A 17714-nucleotide genomic window follows, 5' to 3' on the forward strand; every position below is an offset into this window, starting at 1 on the left:
TTAAAATGTTTTAATATAGAAAAGGTCAGTGGACCTTGTCAGTCTCCCTTTTTTTAAAGAAAAAAAAAAAGCTAAATTAGTGAGGCTGATTCTGTAGCGTCTGTCAGTCTGTGCTGTATTTAGGCAGGTCGTTTTGTTTAATAGATTCCAGTACAAAAATAGGAAATGTTTTATTGTTGCATTATAATTGCGTTGATATTTATATTCTAGTGATGAATTGTGTGTTTCATAATTGTTCATTAGCATTAATATTTTGAAGGGTAAATATTGTGCCCCAACTTTTTTACCTGCCGCTTATAACCTTAGTAATTGAAGTTCAGTAGATTGTCTATGCTGGTAAATCTGCAGTATGCTGATCTTCTGGATCATTGCGTCTTGTTTTCAGGCATGACCATTCCTGATGAAGATACAGAAGCAGGACAGACCAGCAAATATTGCCTTGTTGCAATTGGAAGACTTCAGGTATGCATCTGCTCGCTCCCCATGGGATGAACCGATTGGGGCAGTACTGTAGAAATACATTCTGCTTGCTAATTAAATGAGAGCAGGGGAGGGTCTGGTTGTATTCATTATTTGTATTAATTATTAGATTTAATAAAAAAAAAATTAAAAAAAAACGGGGGTAGTTCCCTCTTGATGGTCAGAAGAGAATGTACTTGTTGTGCATTGTTCCTCAGCGTTCCTCACTCTTTCTCTAGCCCGCACCAGTGTTCTTCAGTGTTTCTCACTCTTTCTCTAGCCCGCACCAGTGTTCCTCTGCGATTCTCACTCTTTCTCTAGCCCGCACCAGTGTTCCTCAGTGTTTCTCACTCTTTTTCTAGCCCGCACCAGTGTTCCTCAGCGTTTCTCACTCTTTCTCTAGCCCGCACCAGTGTTCCTCAGCGTTTCTCACTCTTTCTTTAGCCCGCACCAGTGTTCCTCTGCGATTCTCACTCTTTCTCTAGCCCGCACCAGTGTTCCTCAGCGTTTCTCACTCTTTCTCTAGCCCGCACCAGTGTTCCTCAGCGTTTGTCACTCTTTCTCTAGCCCGCACCAGTGTTCCTCAGCGTTTGTCACTCGTTCTCTAGCCCGCACCAGTGTTCCTCTGCGATTCTCACTCTTTCTGTAGCCCAGACTCTCTCTTGAACTCGTGATCTCGCCCTAATATTTCTGTGTGTTGTCTTGCTTGAAGGTAACCAGCTCCCCGGTGTCCATGGATATGAATGGGTTGACGGTTCCTACAGAGTTCCTTTCTCGACACAGCTCGGATGGAATTATCACTTTTGTGGATCCGCGCTGCATCAACGTTATTGGCTACCAACCACAGGTTAGCTTGTTAAACCCAGTTAAGGATTTAGTTTTGTTGTTTATTTGACTTATTAATATATTGTGATTGCTTTCTCAAGGATCTGCTGGGAAAGGACATATTGGAGTTCTGCCATCCTGAAGATCAGAGCCATCTAAGGGAGAGCTTTCAACAGGTACACATGTACCATTGTTTTACATGAAGATACATTCATTTGAACAATAACATTTGCAGGAAAGTTGCCCAATAATTAACCAGAAGTAAAATAAACTTCATTGGATTTTGAAATTATTGTTATCTGTATATTAATGTGCGGTTTAAAGCCAAAGCAAACCCAGTGTTATTGATTAATAGAACATTAGTTTATTCAAAGCAAAATAAAACCATCAGTACTATGAAATCCACTCTGGTGAATGCAATTCAAAATCAGCAATGGCAGCTTTCTCTACCTATTGAAAATAGCTGTTATATCCCTGCCACATTGTATTCTGTGACAGTCGCAGCCAATTTTAGTGTCTTATTTTTTTTTAAATAAAAATTAATATTTCCAAAGAACATAATTTAAACTGTTCTATTAGGAAAATATTATAATTTCCTAACTCCAAAATGAAAAAAATAAATTCTCAATTTTCTATCTCTCTGGGGCCACATATTCATCCCATTCCCAGTGAAAAGGACCACATGGTCGTGCCACGCGAAGCCCAGTACTTCCTGGAATTCCTCATTTCCAGAGAGGCATGCTTATATCACTGACAATAAATTGATTTGTTTATTTTGACTTTAAGTGCAATCAAATTATTTTGTAAACCAATTCGTACCCTGGCACAAACAGACAAACAACAACATAATATGTGATTGAACTTGTGTATTTTTGGAGGCATATTGTCAGTGGTAGCCAAACCACTTTTAAGATTTAAATAAAACAATTGGCAACTTGACCATGTTTTATTCATCAGCTACGTGCAATAACATTGTGCAAGACCTGACTAATATTAATACATATTTATGCAAACCCCTTTCCATTTCCAAACATGAACTGCAATGCTTCTTAATAAAAATGAAAATTCCTCTGTGTTTTTTTTTTTTTTTTAAAGCTCATTGCACTGAATAGAACCACTGATTTAAAAAAAAAAAGCAGCTTGAAATAAAGTGATCTGTATCCTCATTACATAACAGGGATGATGACCATCTTTCTAGAACATCTTTCACCTCCTTAGCTGTTATCAGGTCGGGGCTTGAAGGAAGGGAGAAGCATTGAAGTAACTGGCCCTGTGTTTTCTTGCTATTGCCCATCGTGGAAGGGCTTTGCTTCCTTTGAAAGATACATTTAGTTGATAGAAAGTGAAAGCCGGATGGGAATGATTCCCATTTTGGGCCAAGAATAACAAACCAAGCTGTATCTCTGCTTCCAGAGCAGAGTCTATAGATACCTAATAGGAAGCTCTTCTTTGTAAACGTGTCCTCATTTTTTCTTTTCTTTTTTTTTTTGTTTAGCTACTGGGTGTGGTGGTCAACACTGTTGACACAAGGATGTCAAGCCTTCGATTAGCAAACCAGTATTAAAGAAAAATAAATAGTTAGTTTAGCATCTATGCACATTTTAGGCTATGACCCAGAGTCAGTCATCTTTATTTTAAATAAAAATAAATCACTTGATTTTTTTTTTCTTCTTTTTAACAAGTAATACTTTTGTCTGATTTAGTGTAGCAGAAAATCTAGATGTTTGTACTTAATTAACAGTGGCGTGAATGCTATGACAAGAATGTTCACATCAAAAAAAAATTGACAAGGTGTTGCAGACTGCTGCTGCCCTCTCCACTTGAGCAGACGTCAGAAATGAACAGAGGCCCCACTGAAAGAATAGCTTTAAGTACCACAGTCTAGTTTTAAATCGCAATTAAATCTTTCACATGTACACCCTGCACAAATAATGATACTCAGTGGTGTGGGGGGACAACAACAATTAGAAGGATCTCTTGCTGCATGATGACATTCTGTCTGTTGATTATTCCAAGTTATAGATGTTAACATTGGTAACCCTCTTCAAAGTATTCCTTCTCATTGGTTGCGGTACAGTAATGTGTAGTTGCATGTCACCAAGGAGTATATGCATAGTCACTCTATATATAATATAGTCTCTGGCCACTGCAGTTGAATGCTTTGCACAGGTACCCCAGTAGTAAGTTGAAGCTGTCCCTGTGTATTGATGATTTCTTTCTAGGTTGTTAAACTGAAAGGCCAGGTGCTCTCTGTGATGTATCGTTTCCGCACAAAGAATCGTGAGTGGATGCTGATCAGGACGAGCAGCTTCACCTTTCAGAACCCGTACTCGGATGAGATCGAATACATCATATGCACCAACACCAATGTCAAGTACGTGTTTCCCATGTTTCTCCATTTCAAAATCCATCAGACAGTGAATATATAGGGGTAGAGTGTGATATGAGAATGTAATGCCCAACCGAGGGGTGGGATGCTACATAAACTGTTTATCCAAGCATCCCACCCCAAGGGCGGGCATTCAGTTATCATTTAGCACACACTACCTACCCCATGCAGTATTTTGTATAATGTCAACTGGATGAGTCCATTGAAAAAATTGCTCACCAGTTGTTATATATATGTATCTATATGATAATGTTGTGCATCCCTCAGCACAGAAACATGTAGCTTACTGCTGAGACTGGCAGAGTAAATATTCACATTTAAAAAAAGGAACCCTTATTTTTGCTTTTACTAATTTTCTATGGTTAACAGTCATAGTTATAAAGTAAGCTGGGAATAGCATTGTTTAAATTGTAATATAATTAATACCAGTCAGGTTCTGTGGTGATTGCTTTTAAAACTGGTCAGAAGCTCAGTTTATTTCTAAAGGTGTTAAAAAATGTTAAATAATATTTGTATGTATTTAACATATATATACTTGGCAGGACTACGTGTTTTTTTTAGACTTCGATTCTCCTGTATTCAGTTTACTTAGGTCCTTTCGGTGCCTGGAAACCAATAGTAAGAACAGTGGGGCTTGAAATGACCTGTTTACTTTCAGCATAACATTTCAACACAGGTGTTTTTGCAATGTCAGCATTCCTCAGTTGGAACACAGCAGCAAGTACTGGCTCAGAGACAGCATGGGGCAGTAGCAGGTTTTGTTGCTCTTAGTCATGGAGTCTTGAAAGTTCTCTACGAGGGAGGTAACTTCCTAATGATGATTCTGTTTGGAAAATAAGTCAAGCCAAAAGTTCATTCAGTGAAAATGAAGTCCTTCAAAACATTATAGATATTTCCTTCCTGTATTTTTTTTCTGATGTATTGATGCTGACAAAGCTTTTTTGAATTCTGAAGTGGGTTTGTTTAAAAAACAACTTGCCCTTGGGTACACCCTCCTGATATGACCAGTTCACTGTGTTCCACGCACACAGGAGCTGCTGTCTGATCCTTTCCGGATTTGATGGATTGCTTCATGGAGGAACATTTCAAAATGGATAAATAAATCATGAACACCTAAAACAATAAATGCATTTGAATGGGGTATTACTGTGGAGACTTGATAATCTGTACAGGTCCAAGGGTAGTTCTACAATGTTAGAAATTCAGAAACCAATGGGTACTTGCACCCTGTTTCATGTGGAACACCAGTGTAAACAGTACCAGCACAACAATCAGGGAAGGCAAAGTCCAGATCGGTTCTGGAGGTTTCATTTGGTTTACAGTGTGGTGTTTGCTATAGCAAAGTAGTTTTTTGTTGAACAGTTTTACTGCATGCTAGTTAGAAATATTGTAGGACTCTGGAATAACATTTTTATAAAATATGAACAGCTAATTATTACCTTTCAAATGAGCCATTGACAACCACTCTAGGGCTTGTAGAACCGGGGGAAATTATGTTTGAAGTGGCAAGTGTCAATGAAACTGCATTGAAAGCTGTTTTTAACAGTGTTTTTTCCTGAATTTAATGTTAATCGTGTATTTTTTCCTCGATTTAACAAAAAAAAGTTCTGATATTATTATTATTATTATTATTATTATTATTATTATTTATTTCTTAGCAGACGCCCTTATCCAAGGCGGCTTACAATTGTTACAAGATATCACAGTATTTTTACATACAATTACCCATTTATACAGTTGGGTTTTTACGGGAGCAATCTAGGTGAAGTACCTTGCTCAAGGGTATAGCAGCAGTGTCCCCCACCTGGGATTGAACCCACGACCCTCCGGTCAAGAGTCCAGAGCCCTAACCACTACTCCACACTGCTGCCCCAGTGTGTAATACATAAATGTTAAACATATTCTTCAAAGTTTTGAAAACTGTAAATTTTTTTGGCATTGTAGTATGCAGAGGAAGCGGAGACATTGGCTCTCAGAGTGTAAGAGCAACTCTGCAGCACACAACGCCAAATCAAATGCTTCAGTGGGCGGGGGGCTCATTGAGCTTCAGATTTAGCTGGCAAAATAATTATTTATTTAGTGAAAACCCAGGTTTTATTTTTTTCAGATTTAATTGCTGAACGATAATGTTTTTCAGATGTATCTGTTAGGTAATTGTTGACTCGCCAAGTTTAAAAAAAGTTGCAACAAAATGTATGCTAAGTAAGGGGAGGGGGGGCAGCATATAAAAAGTATGCGCAGCAGTGATATAGAGCACAGGATTGTAGATTATGCTGATGCTGATTATGCACCTGTGTATCGAACAATGGTTACATGGTACTGTTATTTTCACTAGTCCTAAAAGCAGATAGTAACATGCTGTTGTAATGAATACCAAGCACAGCTGTGTGGTGATGTGGTGTTCTGTAACGGCACTCAAACAGTTTTGTCTTTGACCTTTCCAAAGGCTTTATTGATTCCATTGTACACCCTATTTACCTGTGTTGTCATTTCAAGCACTGACACTGTAATAATGAAAAACTCAAAAATTGCTACCAATTACTAAAATAGACAAGAAGAGGACTTCAAAAACTTTCTTTAAAAACAAAAACTAAACTAATTAGCATTGCTTCTTGAGGAGCAAGAACTGTGATGCTCTTAACTGAGCATTCACTCGGGCTGTGTGCTGTAGATACAGTAGTATAAACCTTGGTTTAATCAGTTGTTCAGACTAAATGCAGCAAGTTCTGCATGACTGCTAGTATTTGACTATAAAAAAATACACAAAACCTCTTACTTGGATCAGTGAAGCACTATAAAAACATTTTTTGTTGAACATGACAAAAGCAAAATACAAATTTGATCAATGGTGTAATCTGCTGTGAACTTGTGTCCTTTTTCAAATATCAGTAATGTTCCAACTATGAAACCTCATAAACCTTCTGCATCTGTTGCACGGTTTCAGTTGTTTTGAGCTCATTTCAAGCTGTAATGATGAATTGTTTGGCTTTAATGGTTTTGAACACTTTTTTTGCATTTGCTACCTTATGGTGCTTCAGTTCCATTTTCACAGCCTCTCTAATCATTGATGACTTCAGCTGAAAGTGATTATCTCTTTCCAGGCAATAACGCATTGAAGACTCTCAACATGGAGAAAAGTACAGCTCTATAATGTTCATCTAAACTAAGGGGAGCAGTGAAAGGGGTACTGAAGGAACTACACCTGAATGGTGTAATTGACTTGGCTGACAGGGTAGGGGGTATATTAAAATAGCCATTCTGAGTTTATATAATTGTGCCGGATCTGGAAAACCTGCCGGTGCATTTTAAGGAATCCTACTGCTTGATTCAGTAGGAAGATTTGGATTTGGTTTGAAATTTGAATTCCTTGTTTGAGTGCAAATTGTAATCCAATTGGCCTTGGAAACCTTGGGTAACATTCGTTTTCATTCATATCGTTCCTAGCAGTTCTGGGTGACCCTGTCTGCACTTGTTCCTGTCATTGGGTTTGGCTGCGTAATAGGTTCTGTGTATGTTTGGGAGATTTTTAGTGAGCGTTTGACATGAATGGGGCTTTGGAGTAATTGCTGCTGTTCAAATTGTTTTATTTGATGTGACAGTTTTCTTTGAAGTGGTCCTTGTGAGCTGGTAGGTTGGATTGATTATAGTTACTTACCTTGGTCATTTGACAGACTTATTTTTATAGGATGTGGCAGGAACGTGCTAAGCAGAGGTCTGGTTATTATTGTTACCAATACAGTCTAACATTTTCACAGGAACTTTTCTATCGTTGCCACTTGCCTTTTGTGTTTTGAGACAATCAGTTTCCATCAGATATATTGCTGTACGGAAGCCCTGTGGGGTGTTTATGTCTGTTAATTAAAGAATCGTGTCTCTTTGAGAGGCTGATGAAAATGAACTTTCTTTAATGTGAGCACAAGAGTCAGTAAGAGGTACTTCTGTTGCTGAAGAAATACATAATGACTTACAAAACACTGCTCTGGGAATAGTGGGAACAGGGGCTAAGGCAGTGTTGGTCTGGGGTCAGTGTGTGCTTCTTACCAAAGGCACAATGTGTCTCTCTTAAAACACGCAATGTACAAAAATGTGGGAGCCTGGCATGAACTGGGCATGTTTTAGTGTTCCTTAAAGCTAGCACGCTGCCTGCATAAAGCAAAGGTTTAGAACAAAACAACCTGGATATTATGTTTTAAAGATAGTGCAAAAAGATATATTTGGTCACGTGGCTGCAATATTCCGTATTCAATCTGTTATCCAAGACGGGACTATAAATTAGGACATTGTCATTTTTTTTTATTTTTTTTTCACTAACACTGTTGCCATTACCATTTTTTTTTATTTTTTTTATTATTATTTTTTTTCTAAATCAATCTTATGCCATGCCCTTTGTTTTTAGGCAGCTTCAGCAACAGCAGCAAGCAGAGCTTGAAGTTCATCAAAGAGATGGTCTCCCATCATATGACCTGTCTCAGGTAATACTTTGACAGCTTCAACTGTAAAAACTAGCTTTAAATGATCTCTCTCATCGGCCTCTTAAAAAATCATCTGTCTCCGCGGCTGTCGGTGGCATCAGATTCCACTGCGTAGTGGTAAAGCAGTCAAGGTTAAACCACACCAATCACCTTTGATATGCTCCTATCAAAAGCATCTCATGCTTCCTTACTAATTGCAACAGGTGCCTGTTCCTAATGTTACTGCTGGTGTCCATGAAGCAGGCAAACCAATCGACAAGGCAGAGAGCATGTTCACCCAGGAAAGGGACCCTCGCTTTGCTGATATGTACACCGGGATTGCAACTAGTAAGTTAAACTTACTATTTTTATATAACTCGGTTGGCTACAAAACAGCTGTGGGGAGTGCATTGTGTTTTCTAATGCCAAAATGCAGATCTGTTTTGCAATCAGTCAGCTGACTACTAAGAAGAAACAGAGGGAGGCAGATATTGCTGCTGTTTACTGTAGCTGAGATTTTCAAAGTTAGTGTAGAAGCGAAAAGCAACAAATGTATGCAGGTCAACTGGCAAGTAATTCTTGGGTCTGGTTAGTATTCAGAGAGCCTTATCAGGGATAACATTTGGAGATCTCTATTCTCATTCCTTCAATCTCTGTGGTGAAATAGTTTGCAGTTTACACATTTACTAATGGTACAGGTTATGTAACAGGTTGAAGCAGTTTCTATTCAGTATACTTTGTTTTTCTCGCTCCAGTGAATAGACTAAATATATAATCAAGTTAATAACCAATAAAAGTTTTCCATTTTGTTTAACAGATGAGTCTGTCTTTTTTTATTATTAAAAGCACCTTCACAGAGGGGGTGTGTGTTTCATTAAAAATGCAATTTATTTCAGCAGCTGACAAAAAAATGATGGCTTCGTCTGCAGCTGGAGGGACCCAGCAGCTTTATTCTCAAGGCAGCCCATTCCAGCCAGGTCACTCGGGGAAGAGTTTCAGGTATGCGGGTTTGAGTTTGAAGTATCGTTTGTTCTCCACATGTGTGAATCTAACACCCTTGCCAAGTCTACCCTAATCAGGATGTAAAAATAAATAGGAAATAGTTTTTAGGCAAGTTTTAACTGAACACAGAATGTGGGAGGATTTTTCTTGCTTCATTTCTAAGACCCTGTGTAAGTCGTGATTTCATGGGCTGCGCGGAAATTGTGAAATTGGCCCAATACTGTGATTTTTTTACAATATTCTTAAGCAATAAAAATAAATTATTTCATAATTATTATGTGTATTTCATACAGAAAAAACACATTAATGAAACTGTACAGTTCATGTGACTATGCAGTCTAGGCTGGAAATTAAAATACTACACAGTGTAAACAAGAAAATGGTCTCTTAAAAAAAAAAAAAAAAAAGGTCCTGGAGGATTGTTAATAGATACTGTAATATCTTTCAGTTCCTCTGTAATACATGTACCAGGAGTCAATGATATTCAATCAGCATCTTCAGCTGGACAGAACTTGGCACAGATTTCTCGACAGCTGAACCCAGCTCAGGTTCCCTGGACTGGGAATCGCCCTCCTTTTTCTGGACAGGTAAAAAAAAAAAAATAAATAAATAAATAAATAAACAAAATATATGATATATCTGTATCTATCCTGGTAGAATTCGAGTTGTACAATTCATTTTTTTCCAGCAAATCCCGTCACAGTCCGGGAAGGCTCAGTCATCTCCGTTTGGCATTGGATCGAGTCACAGCTACCCAGCAGACCCCTCTTCTTACAGCCCCTTGTCCAGCCCCACCACCTCCTCCCCAAGCGGGAATGCCTACTCGAGCCTAGCTAATCGCAGCGCTGCTTTCGGTAAGTCACGCAGTCATCACCGTCAGCCGTGCTTTCTGATCGGTTTTCTGTTCTCCTGTTGCGAAATATTTATTACTACTAGTCTGCTGTGATTTAGGGCCCCCTTGAAACAAAAGTCTCAACAAATCGTATTCTGTGTTTTTTTTTTCATATATATTAATCTCACATATCACACAGAGCTCTTTTTTTCATTTCCCATTTTTTGAAACTGCAAATTCTGGTGAGACACTAAATAAGTGCAAGGTATTTTTGTCATTTTGTAGTGAATACTAACATCTGATTGTTGTATTCGAATACATGTCAAAAAATATTTGTTTGAATATTTGTCCCAGCACTAACAGTTATATATATATATATATATATATATATATATATTCTGGCAAAAAACAAAAAAAGAAAATCTGGCTCTCACTCAAAATTAAAGCTATTAAAAAATGAAATGCTGAATGTTGCATTCAACCTCTGTATGTAATAATCTGCACTGAAGTGCTCCTTTTGTGTTATAATGTTGTGGCCCTGCTGTTTCTGCACAGCAAGGGGAGACTGAAGTCAGTGACTCGTGAGCTAAGGGTTCATGTGTCTTCATTCATTTAAAAGTGGACACAGGCGTGCTTTATACTGACTGTCCACCAGGGGTCAGGTTTTCTTATTCCTGTGTTGCACACCATACAGTGTGAAATCCCCTGCAAACTGATACTAACTGTATTGACTTCACTGTGAACTGTGTAATATGCTGTAAAATTGCATAGATGCAAGGATCGGAACTGCTTTCTCACAGCAGTGTAACTTACTGTAAGGTAGCTAATAATTGTCTATAGAGCATATAAAGTGGAGAAAAAGTACCGAAACTGCATGTGAAATCTAGGGTATTCCCAGAACTATTTCAGTTGTTCAGTGCCAGTAAAAAAGCTCTGACATTACAGCTTGCAAAAGGAAAGACATGATGGCCCCGTTTGTCTGTTTAACTTTTATGTCACATTGAAATCTGGACTCTTGTTTGAAGATATTTTAAAGGCATGTTTACAAGCCCAGGAAAGATAACTCCACTCAGAACTGCAAACCCCTCTAGAGGTACAGGAAAGAAGACCGCAGAGCAGTGAGCGTATCTGACATACTAACATGTATATTTTGAACTATGTCATTCATTATTGTATGGCAAGTCTTTCGGTAGAGTCACTTCGTGCTGAGAGTGTAAATGCACATGATTCCTTCATTATAACTGCGTTGGTCCCATGAAGCAGCAGTGTGAGTGTAGAGAACGATTCCAAAGCGTGCGGTGAGCCGACACCTTTGCATTTTCACACGGGCTCCACAGAAAGATGCTGTTTCATTTACCATCAGCTAGCACAAGTATGTTTTGAAGTTTACAAAGTGATAAATCACAAGCGTTTTATGACCCGTCAGCTTTGTGGGATTGAAAACATCTGCGGTTCAGATGTAGGAGTAGACATATGATGGATGAGGCTCATCTGGTTGTGAACCCAAAAAAAAAGTTTTATTTGACCTAAAAATGATAATGTTAAATAAGGTTTCAAGTAATGGCTTGTGTACTTAGCCTTAAGCTGGCAAATGTTGAAAGAGTTGTCACCTGTTTTTGAAACACCGTAGCTCATCCCATTCAAAGCAAATTCTTTTAAAGAATGTAACAGATCAGTGTGGTTTTGAATCGGGTTCAACTGAATTATGGAGTATTGCTTAATATATATATAAAATGTCTGATTTGACATGAACCAGAATACTTGTCTCGCGTGATTGAGTATGGAACCAGAACATCTGTCAGCGTCTTCACGCTTTCAAAACACACTGTTTTAAACAATTTGACATAGTTATTGCTTTTGAATTGCTTTACAGAGAGCCATTAAAAAGCAAGTGTGTCGTGTGCTTATTGTTACATGTGATGTGTTTAATTCCGTCTGGCATTACTGACCTATAAAAGGACTGGCAGCAGCTGTGCAGGTTTCTGTTATCTTTGTGCCACTACATTACCTCCACACCGACTCCCGCCCTTCATCTGGTTGAAACCTGGCTCAATTCAAACTCCCCTTGAAAATCATGAAATGAATGCAAAATGAGTACATCTTTAAACCACTTGCTGTAATGTTGTAATTGTATAATAATATTCATCCTTATACAGATATTGTGATAACTGTGTGTTATGCATATGCAGGTTGCTTGTTGTATATATGGTGTGCAGTAGGTATCAGTATTCTATATTGTGTACCATGGTGTTTTGGAAGCTATACAAGCAGTGTGCATTATACTATTATAATGTGCATTATACATGTTTGTGGGAGGGTGGTGGGCAACTCACTGACACCAGGAGACAGTATTTTACAATGTTATACAGGAGTTGCATGTTATACAAAGGGTGTTGCCCAAGGCTGCCCAGCCATGTGCATTATACGCAGGGTGTGTGCTTTACACAGGATATGTGTTAATATTAATAACTACTGGAGTTATGATTTCTATGGAAATACCGGCTGCCATTCATATAAAGTTGGAATTGCTGTATTTGTGGAGGTTTTGACGTAATAATTTTTAATCAAACCATGATTTACTTTAACATACTTTGCAATGTTAAAATCCACCTCTGCACAAGTAATAAATCATTATGCCAATAATATTGTGCTATTAAGTGTATTCAACTCCCCACCTCTGCAAAGCAGAGGAATGATTTAAAGGTTGCTGGAGCTGGAATGTTTTCTGTTGTAAATCATTGATAAGATGGAATATCCACCAGTATGCTGTTCAGCTTAATTTGTGTTTTTTTTTCTTCTTGTGAATAAAAAACTTGTTATTTTGTGTGTAGGTGTTTTACTTCACCTCTTTGAAGTAAAGGCACCATCATTCACATTCATTTGTGAGCATGATGTTCTGTTGCGTAGGCTGAAACATGTACTAATAAATATTTCATGAAAGTGAAGTAAATTTAACAAACCCTGCCCTGCTGATGTGATCTGGCTAAAGGGAAAAGTTAAGACTGGAAATGTTCTGCACACTGCCAGTGGATGTTCTTGTGCTGCACTGTGTATTTGGGCTTCATGACCCTTTAATCTTTTCCCAGCTGAAGGTGGACAGAGTGGAGGGCAGTTTCAAGGCAGACCGTCTGAGGTGTGGTCTCAGTGGCAGAGCCAGCACCACAACCAGCAGGGCAGTGAGCAGCACGCACACCAGCAGCCAAGCCAGACTGAGGTCTTCCAGGTAAGGACCCAGCCAACGTACCAGAACCCATGAAACCATTGTGATTCCGCAGCCTGTCTTCTGTACGTCAAACAGAAACTGAAAATACCGTACACAGAGGTTGGAATTTTGGGGCTTTGGCAAGAGTGGAGTTGACAGTTCCCTTTTTGGCACTTCCTGTAATTGTGAGCAGTTGATCTCCTGTTTAATCTGAAATCATTGCATTGTATTTTGCAGGATATGTTGCCTATGCCTGGGGATCCCACACAGGGTACGGGCAATTACAACATTGAAGATTTTGCTGACCTGGGCATGTTTCCACCTTTTTCTGAGTAAATGGAGAGAACGAAATCTAACTTTGACCTTTCCCAACTTGGTTTGATTCATTCTGAGCATTAAGTACCTTCAAGGCCTACAGCACACTGAGACTGTCTAAATGCATTAATTGTACTCTGTAACAGGTGTGGGACTTTGCAACAGAAACAAAGGAGGAGTTTGCTGTTGCATCATTTAATCCATGCTTATTTTGAGAACGCCTAGATATACAGCATATATCACTCTTGAGGATGAAAATCAGAATATTACAAGAAAGAGAGAAAAAAAATCTAAGTACATTTCTTTAATAACTAGAGTTAGAGACCCCAACTGAGTTAATCTTAATTACAGGAGGAAGTGGTACTGATAGTGTGGTTTCCTTTTGTTTCAGTGAAACTGAGTCACTGAGAGTTCATTTTACTTGTATTCTGAGCAAATAGGCCAGTCTGTCTTACTTTAATTGCTATGGTTTGTTTAGAAAATGCACATGTGCATTGATGCGAACCAGTGTTACATTAACATATCATCGGTGTGAAGGTATTACCGTAATGAGTTGCATAAAATGAACCAATGTAGAAATCCCCATTCACTTAATATTCCTGAAAAAAAATAAATTAAATAAATAATAATAATAATAATAATAATAATAATAATAATAATAATAATAAAAATAATAATAATAATGCATAGTTTTGCATACATATCAGACTGATGAGGAATTGTATAATGTTAATACAAGTGAATGAAACTTGTAGAAGTCACAATATTTTGAAAATTTATTCCCATGTAATTTAGGCTGTTGCAGAATTCTTGCTGCAGTCCTGTTTTTGTTATGCTTTTATTGAAAATGCTGAGAATGGCTTGTACAATAACTTCTAGCTCAAGTGATGTACTTTGAAAGTGTGCATAACAGGTAACAATGTGTGAAAGAGAGATCACTTTGTTTTACACCGATCAGTAAATTTAGTAGGAATTTTCTTTTCTTTTGTAAATAATGCAACGTCTTTATTATTAATATACTGCTATACATTTCATGCAGCTATAATATATATAATAGTGTGCTATGTGAGTAAATATTTAACTATTAATCTTTAGTTATTTGATATTTCAAGTGAGTCTAGAATTGTAAAAGTGTAACGTGATTCAGTATTTTTGTGTAACTTTATAAACAAATGTGCTTATGTCAATAAATACTTATTGTGTTAAATGTGTCAAGTTCAAATGGTTAAACAGTACATAATGTAACACGTTTCATTTCTAATTATAAAGTGTTTCTGATTCATGACTGGGTCATTTAAAAAATGTTCCCCTCAAAATGTTAAAGGGGGGGTGGGTGAGTGGGGGGGGGGGGGGGTTCAAGTTTTTTTTACATCAAACACAATTTGCACAATTGTAAAAAACAAAATACTTCTGTTTAGTGAAAGGTTTTTTTTTTTTTTTTTACTCAAACAAAAAATTGATCAAATAGCATTTTGGTGTAAAGAAGATACATCTGGCCCAGTTGTCTTGCACTAATAAGAGTATTACTTGTATTGTAACACTTGAAATGTATTTGCTTACGATTGTAAGTCGCCCTGGATAAGGGCGTCTGCTAAGAAAAAAAATAAATAATAATAATAATAATTTTAATACTATTGGTTATCACTCTTAAAGCTCATACCACTGGAAAGAAATACCGATATTATAGGAACCCATGCTGTGTAATTATACAGAAGAACACACAGGAAAATGATTAGTCATTGTTATTAATATTATCATTTGCTAGGGCAGGGCAGATTGGGCAGTTCAAGCGACACTGCAGCTTCCAGCAGGAAACAGAGGGTGGATGTAGAACATGCTGAGTTCAGGTTCCCATGAGCCTCTCACTGGACAGTGACTGACAATGTGCCCATTTTATGTCAATTGAGGTCCAGCTGCTACTGTTGCAGACGTCAGTCAACTTCTTTTTGGTACAGAGTCAGATGTCCTTGCCATTACAGAAAGGATATAAAAATTAGGTATGTTTTGGAACATTTAGTTACTAGATTTATGAGGACACTGTCAATCTACGAAGAGATCTGGGCTTTTGTTAACTGTTCTTGTTGAATGAAAGTACAACTATTTTATGATACCAACTTGGCTGTTTTTTACTATGTGTTAATAAGATGCACAGCTTGCTTTTAATCTGCAGTTGTAAAACAGAAATGACCACTCACAGTATCCCTGTCTGTGGGCATCCCCTGTGTGGGTTAATTATGGTGTGTGTTATAGTGAGTGCTGTTGGGTTAAACCTGTTAAAAAGAAAAAGTATAAGTATAATTGGCCTTTTAAACTACCAACTGTATAAGACATTAATGATCCCACTTTGTATCAGTACATCACTGTACCCATCAGACAAGGGGATTCCTGATATCGGGAAATAATGATTAAGATCATTTTCAGTTTCATTAAGCACATGCAGAGCCTATACAGGGCATGTATAAATAGAGCATACTGAGTGATCCTTCGTGGTACATGGGTATGTATGAATAGAGCATACTGAGTGATGCTTCGTGGTATATGGGTATGTATGAATAGAGCATACTGAGTGATGCTTCGTGGTGTGTGGGTATGTATGAATAGAGCATACTGAGTGATTCTTCGTGGTATATGGGTATGTATGAATAGAGCATACTGAGTGATCCTTCGTGGTGTGTGGGTATGTATGAATAGAGCATACTGAGTGATGCTTCGTGGTATATGGGTATGTATGAATAGAGCATACTGAGTGATCCTTCGTGGTGTATGGGTATGTATGAATAGAGCATACTGAGTGATGCTTCGTGGTGTGTGGGTATGTATGAATAGAGCATACTGAGTGATCCTTCGTGGTGTGTGGGTATGTATGAATAGAGCATACTGAGTGATCCTTCGTGGTGTGTGGGTATGTATGAATAGAGCATACTGAGTGATTCTTCGTGGTGTATGGGTATGTATGAATAGAGCATACTGAGTGATCCTTCGTGGTGTATGGGTATGTATGAATAGAGCATACTGAGTGATGCTTCGTGGTGTATGGGTATGTATGAATAGAGCATACTGAGTGATCCTTCGTGGTGTATGGGTATGTATGAATAGAGCATACTGAGTGATCCTTCGTGGTGTATGGGTATGTATGAATAGAGCATACTGAGTGATCCTTCGTGGTGTATGGGTATGTATGAATAGAGCATACTGAGTGATTCTTCGTGGTGTATGGGTATGTATGAATAGAGCATACTGAGTGATCCTTCGTGGTGTATGGGTATGTATGAATAGAGCATACTGAGTGATGCTTCGTGGTGTATGGGTATGTATGAATAGAGCATACTGAGTGATCCTTCGTGGTGTATGGGTATGTATGAATAGAGCATACTGAGTGATGCTTCGTGGTGTATGGGTATGTATGAATAGAGCATACTGAGTGATCCTTCGTGGTGTATGGGTATGTATGAATAGAGCATACTGAGTGATCCTTCGTGGTGTATGGGTATGTATGAATAGAGCATACTGAGTGATTCTTCGTGGTGTATGGGTATGTATGAATAGAGCATACTGAGTGATCCTTCGTGGTGTATGGGTATGTATGAATAGAGCATACTGAGTGATCCTTCGTGGTGTATGGGTATGTATGAATAGAGCATACTGAGTGATGCTTCGTGGTATATGGGTATGTATGAATAGAGCATACTGAGTGATCCTTCGTGGTGTATGGGTATGTATGAATAGAGCATACTGAGTGATGCTTCGTGGTATATGGGTATGTATGAATAGAGCATACTGAGTGATCCTTCGTGGTGTATGGGTATGTATGAATAGAGCATACTGAGTGATTCTTCGTGGTGTGTGGGTATGTATGAATAGAGCATACTGAGTGATCCTTCGTGGTGTGTGGGTATGTATGAATAGAGCATACTGAGTGATCCTTCGTGGTGTGTGGGTATGTATGAATAGAGCATACTGAGTGATCCTTCGTGGTGTATGGGTATGTATGAATAGAGTCTGTATAATTTGAAATAATGTATAATGTGATATCTTAAAGCAAGACTAGGATTTGGGGGCTGGAAAATAAATATGGCGTGCCACAATCATTTGTTTTGTAATCAAGCGAATGGATTCCATCCTTTGGACATGCAGCCAGCCTATCTCCAGGCCTTTGTTAAGTACATCTGGGTTAGGGTCATCCCTGGACAGAAATTGATTCAATAATTTCTTGCCAGGCCGAAGGCTCTGTTTCTAACC

General features: G+C 38.2%; 1 protein-coding gene across 4 annotated transcripts in view; it reads left to right on the plus strand.

The window, feature by feature from the left end:
• Window positions 1–14720, plus strand: part of LOC117428167 (aryl hydrocarbon receptor nuclear translocator 2) — a 42109-nt gene extending 27389 nt beyond the window's left edge. For 2 of the 4 annotated variants that reach the window (XM_058995335.1, XM_058995337.1), the window contains 11 exons: window positions 386–462; window positions 1172–1306; window positions 1386–1460; window positions 3507–3658; window positions 8070–8145; window positions 8349–8472; window positions 9021–9123; window positions 9575–9713; window positions 9815–9980; window positions 13045–13181; window positions 13398–14720. In XM_058995335.1, the coding sequence (XP_058851318.1) occupies window positions 386–462; window positions 1172–1306; window positions 1386–1460; window positions 3507–3658; window positions 8070–8145; window positions 8349–8472; window positions 9021–9123; window positions 9575–9713; window positions 9815–9980; window positions 13045–13181; window positions 13398–13496 (1283 nt within the window). In that variant the 3' untranslated portion in view covers window positions 13497–14720. The remainder of the gene's footprint in view (window positions 1–385; window positions 463–1171; window positions 1307–1385; window positions 1461–3506; window positions 3659–8069; window positions 8146–8348; window positions 8473–9020; window positions 9124–9574; window positions 9714–9814; window positions 9981–13044; window positions 13182–13397) is intronic. The other 2 variants (XM_058995336.1, XM_058995338.1) reach the window with 1 other exon arrangement.
• Window positions 14721–17714: the final 2994 nt, after the last annotated feature.

The sequence above is a fragment of the Acipenser ruthenus genome, chromosome 21 (assembly GCF_902713425.1).
Source record: "Acipenser ruthenus chromosome 21, fAciRut3.2 maternal haplotype, whole genome shotgun sequence".
Classification (NCBI taxonomy): Eukaryota; Metazoa; Chordata; class Actinopteri; order Acipenseriformes; family Acipenseridae; genus Acipenser; species Acipenser ruthenus.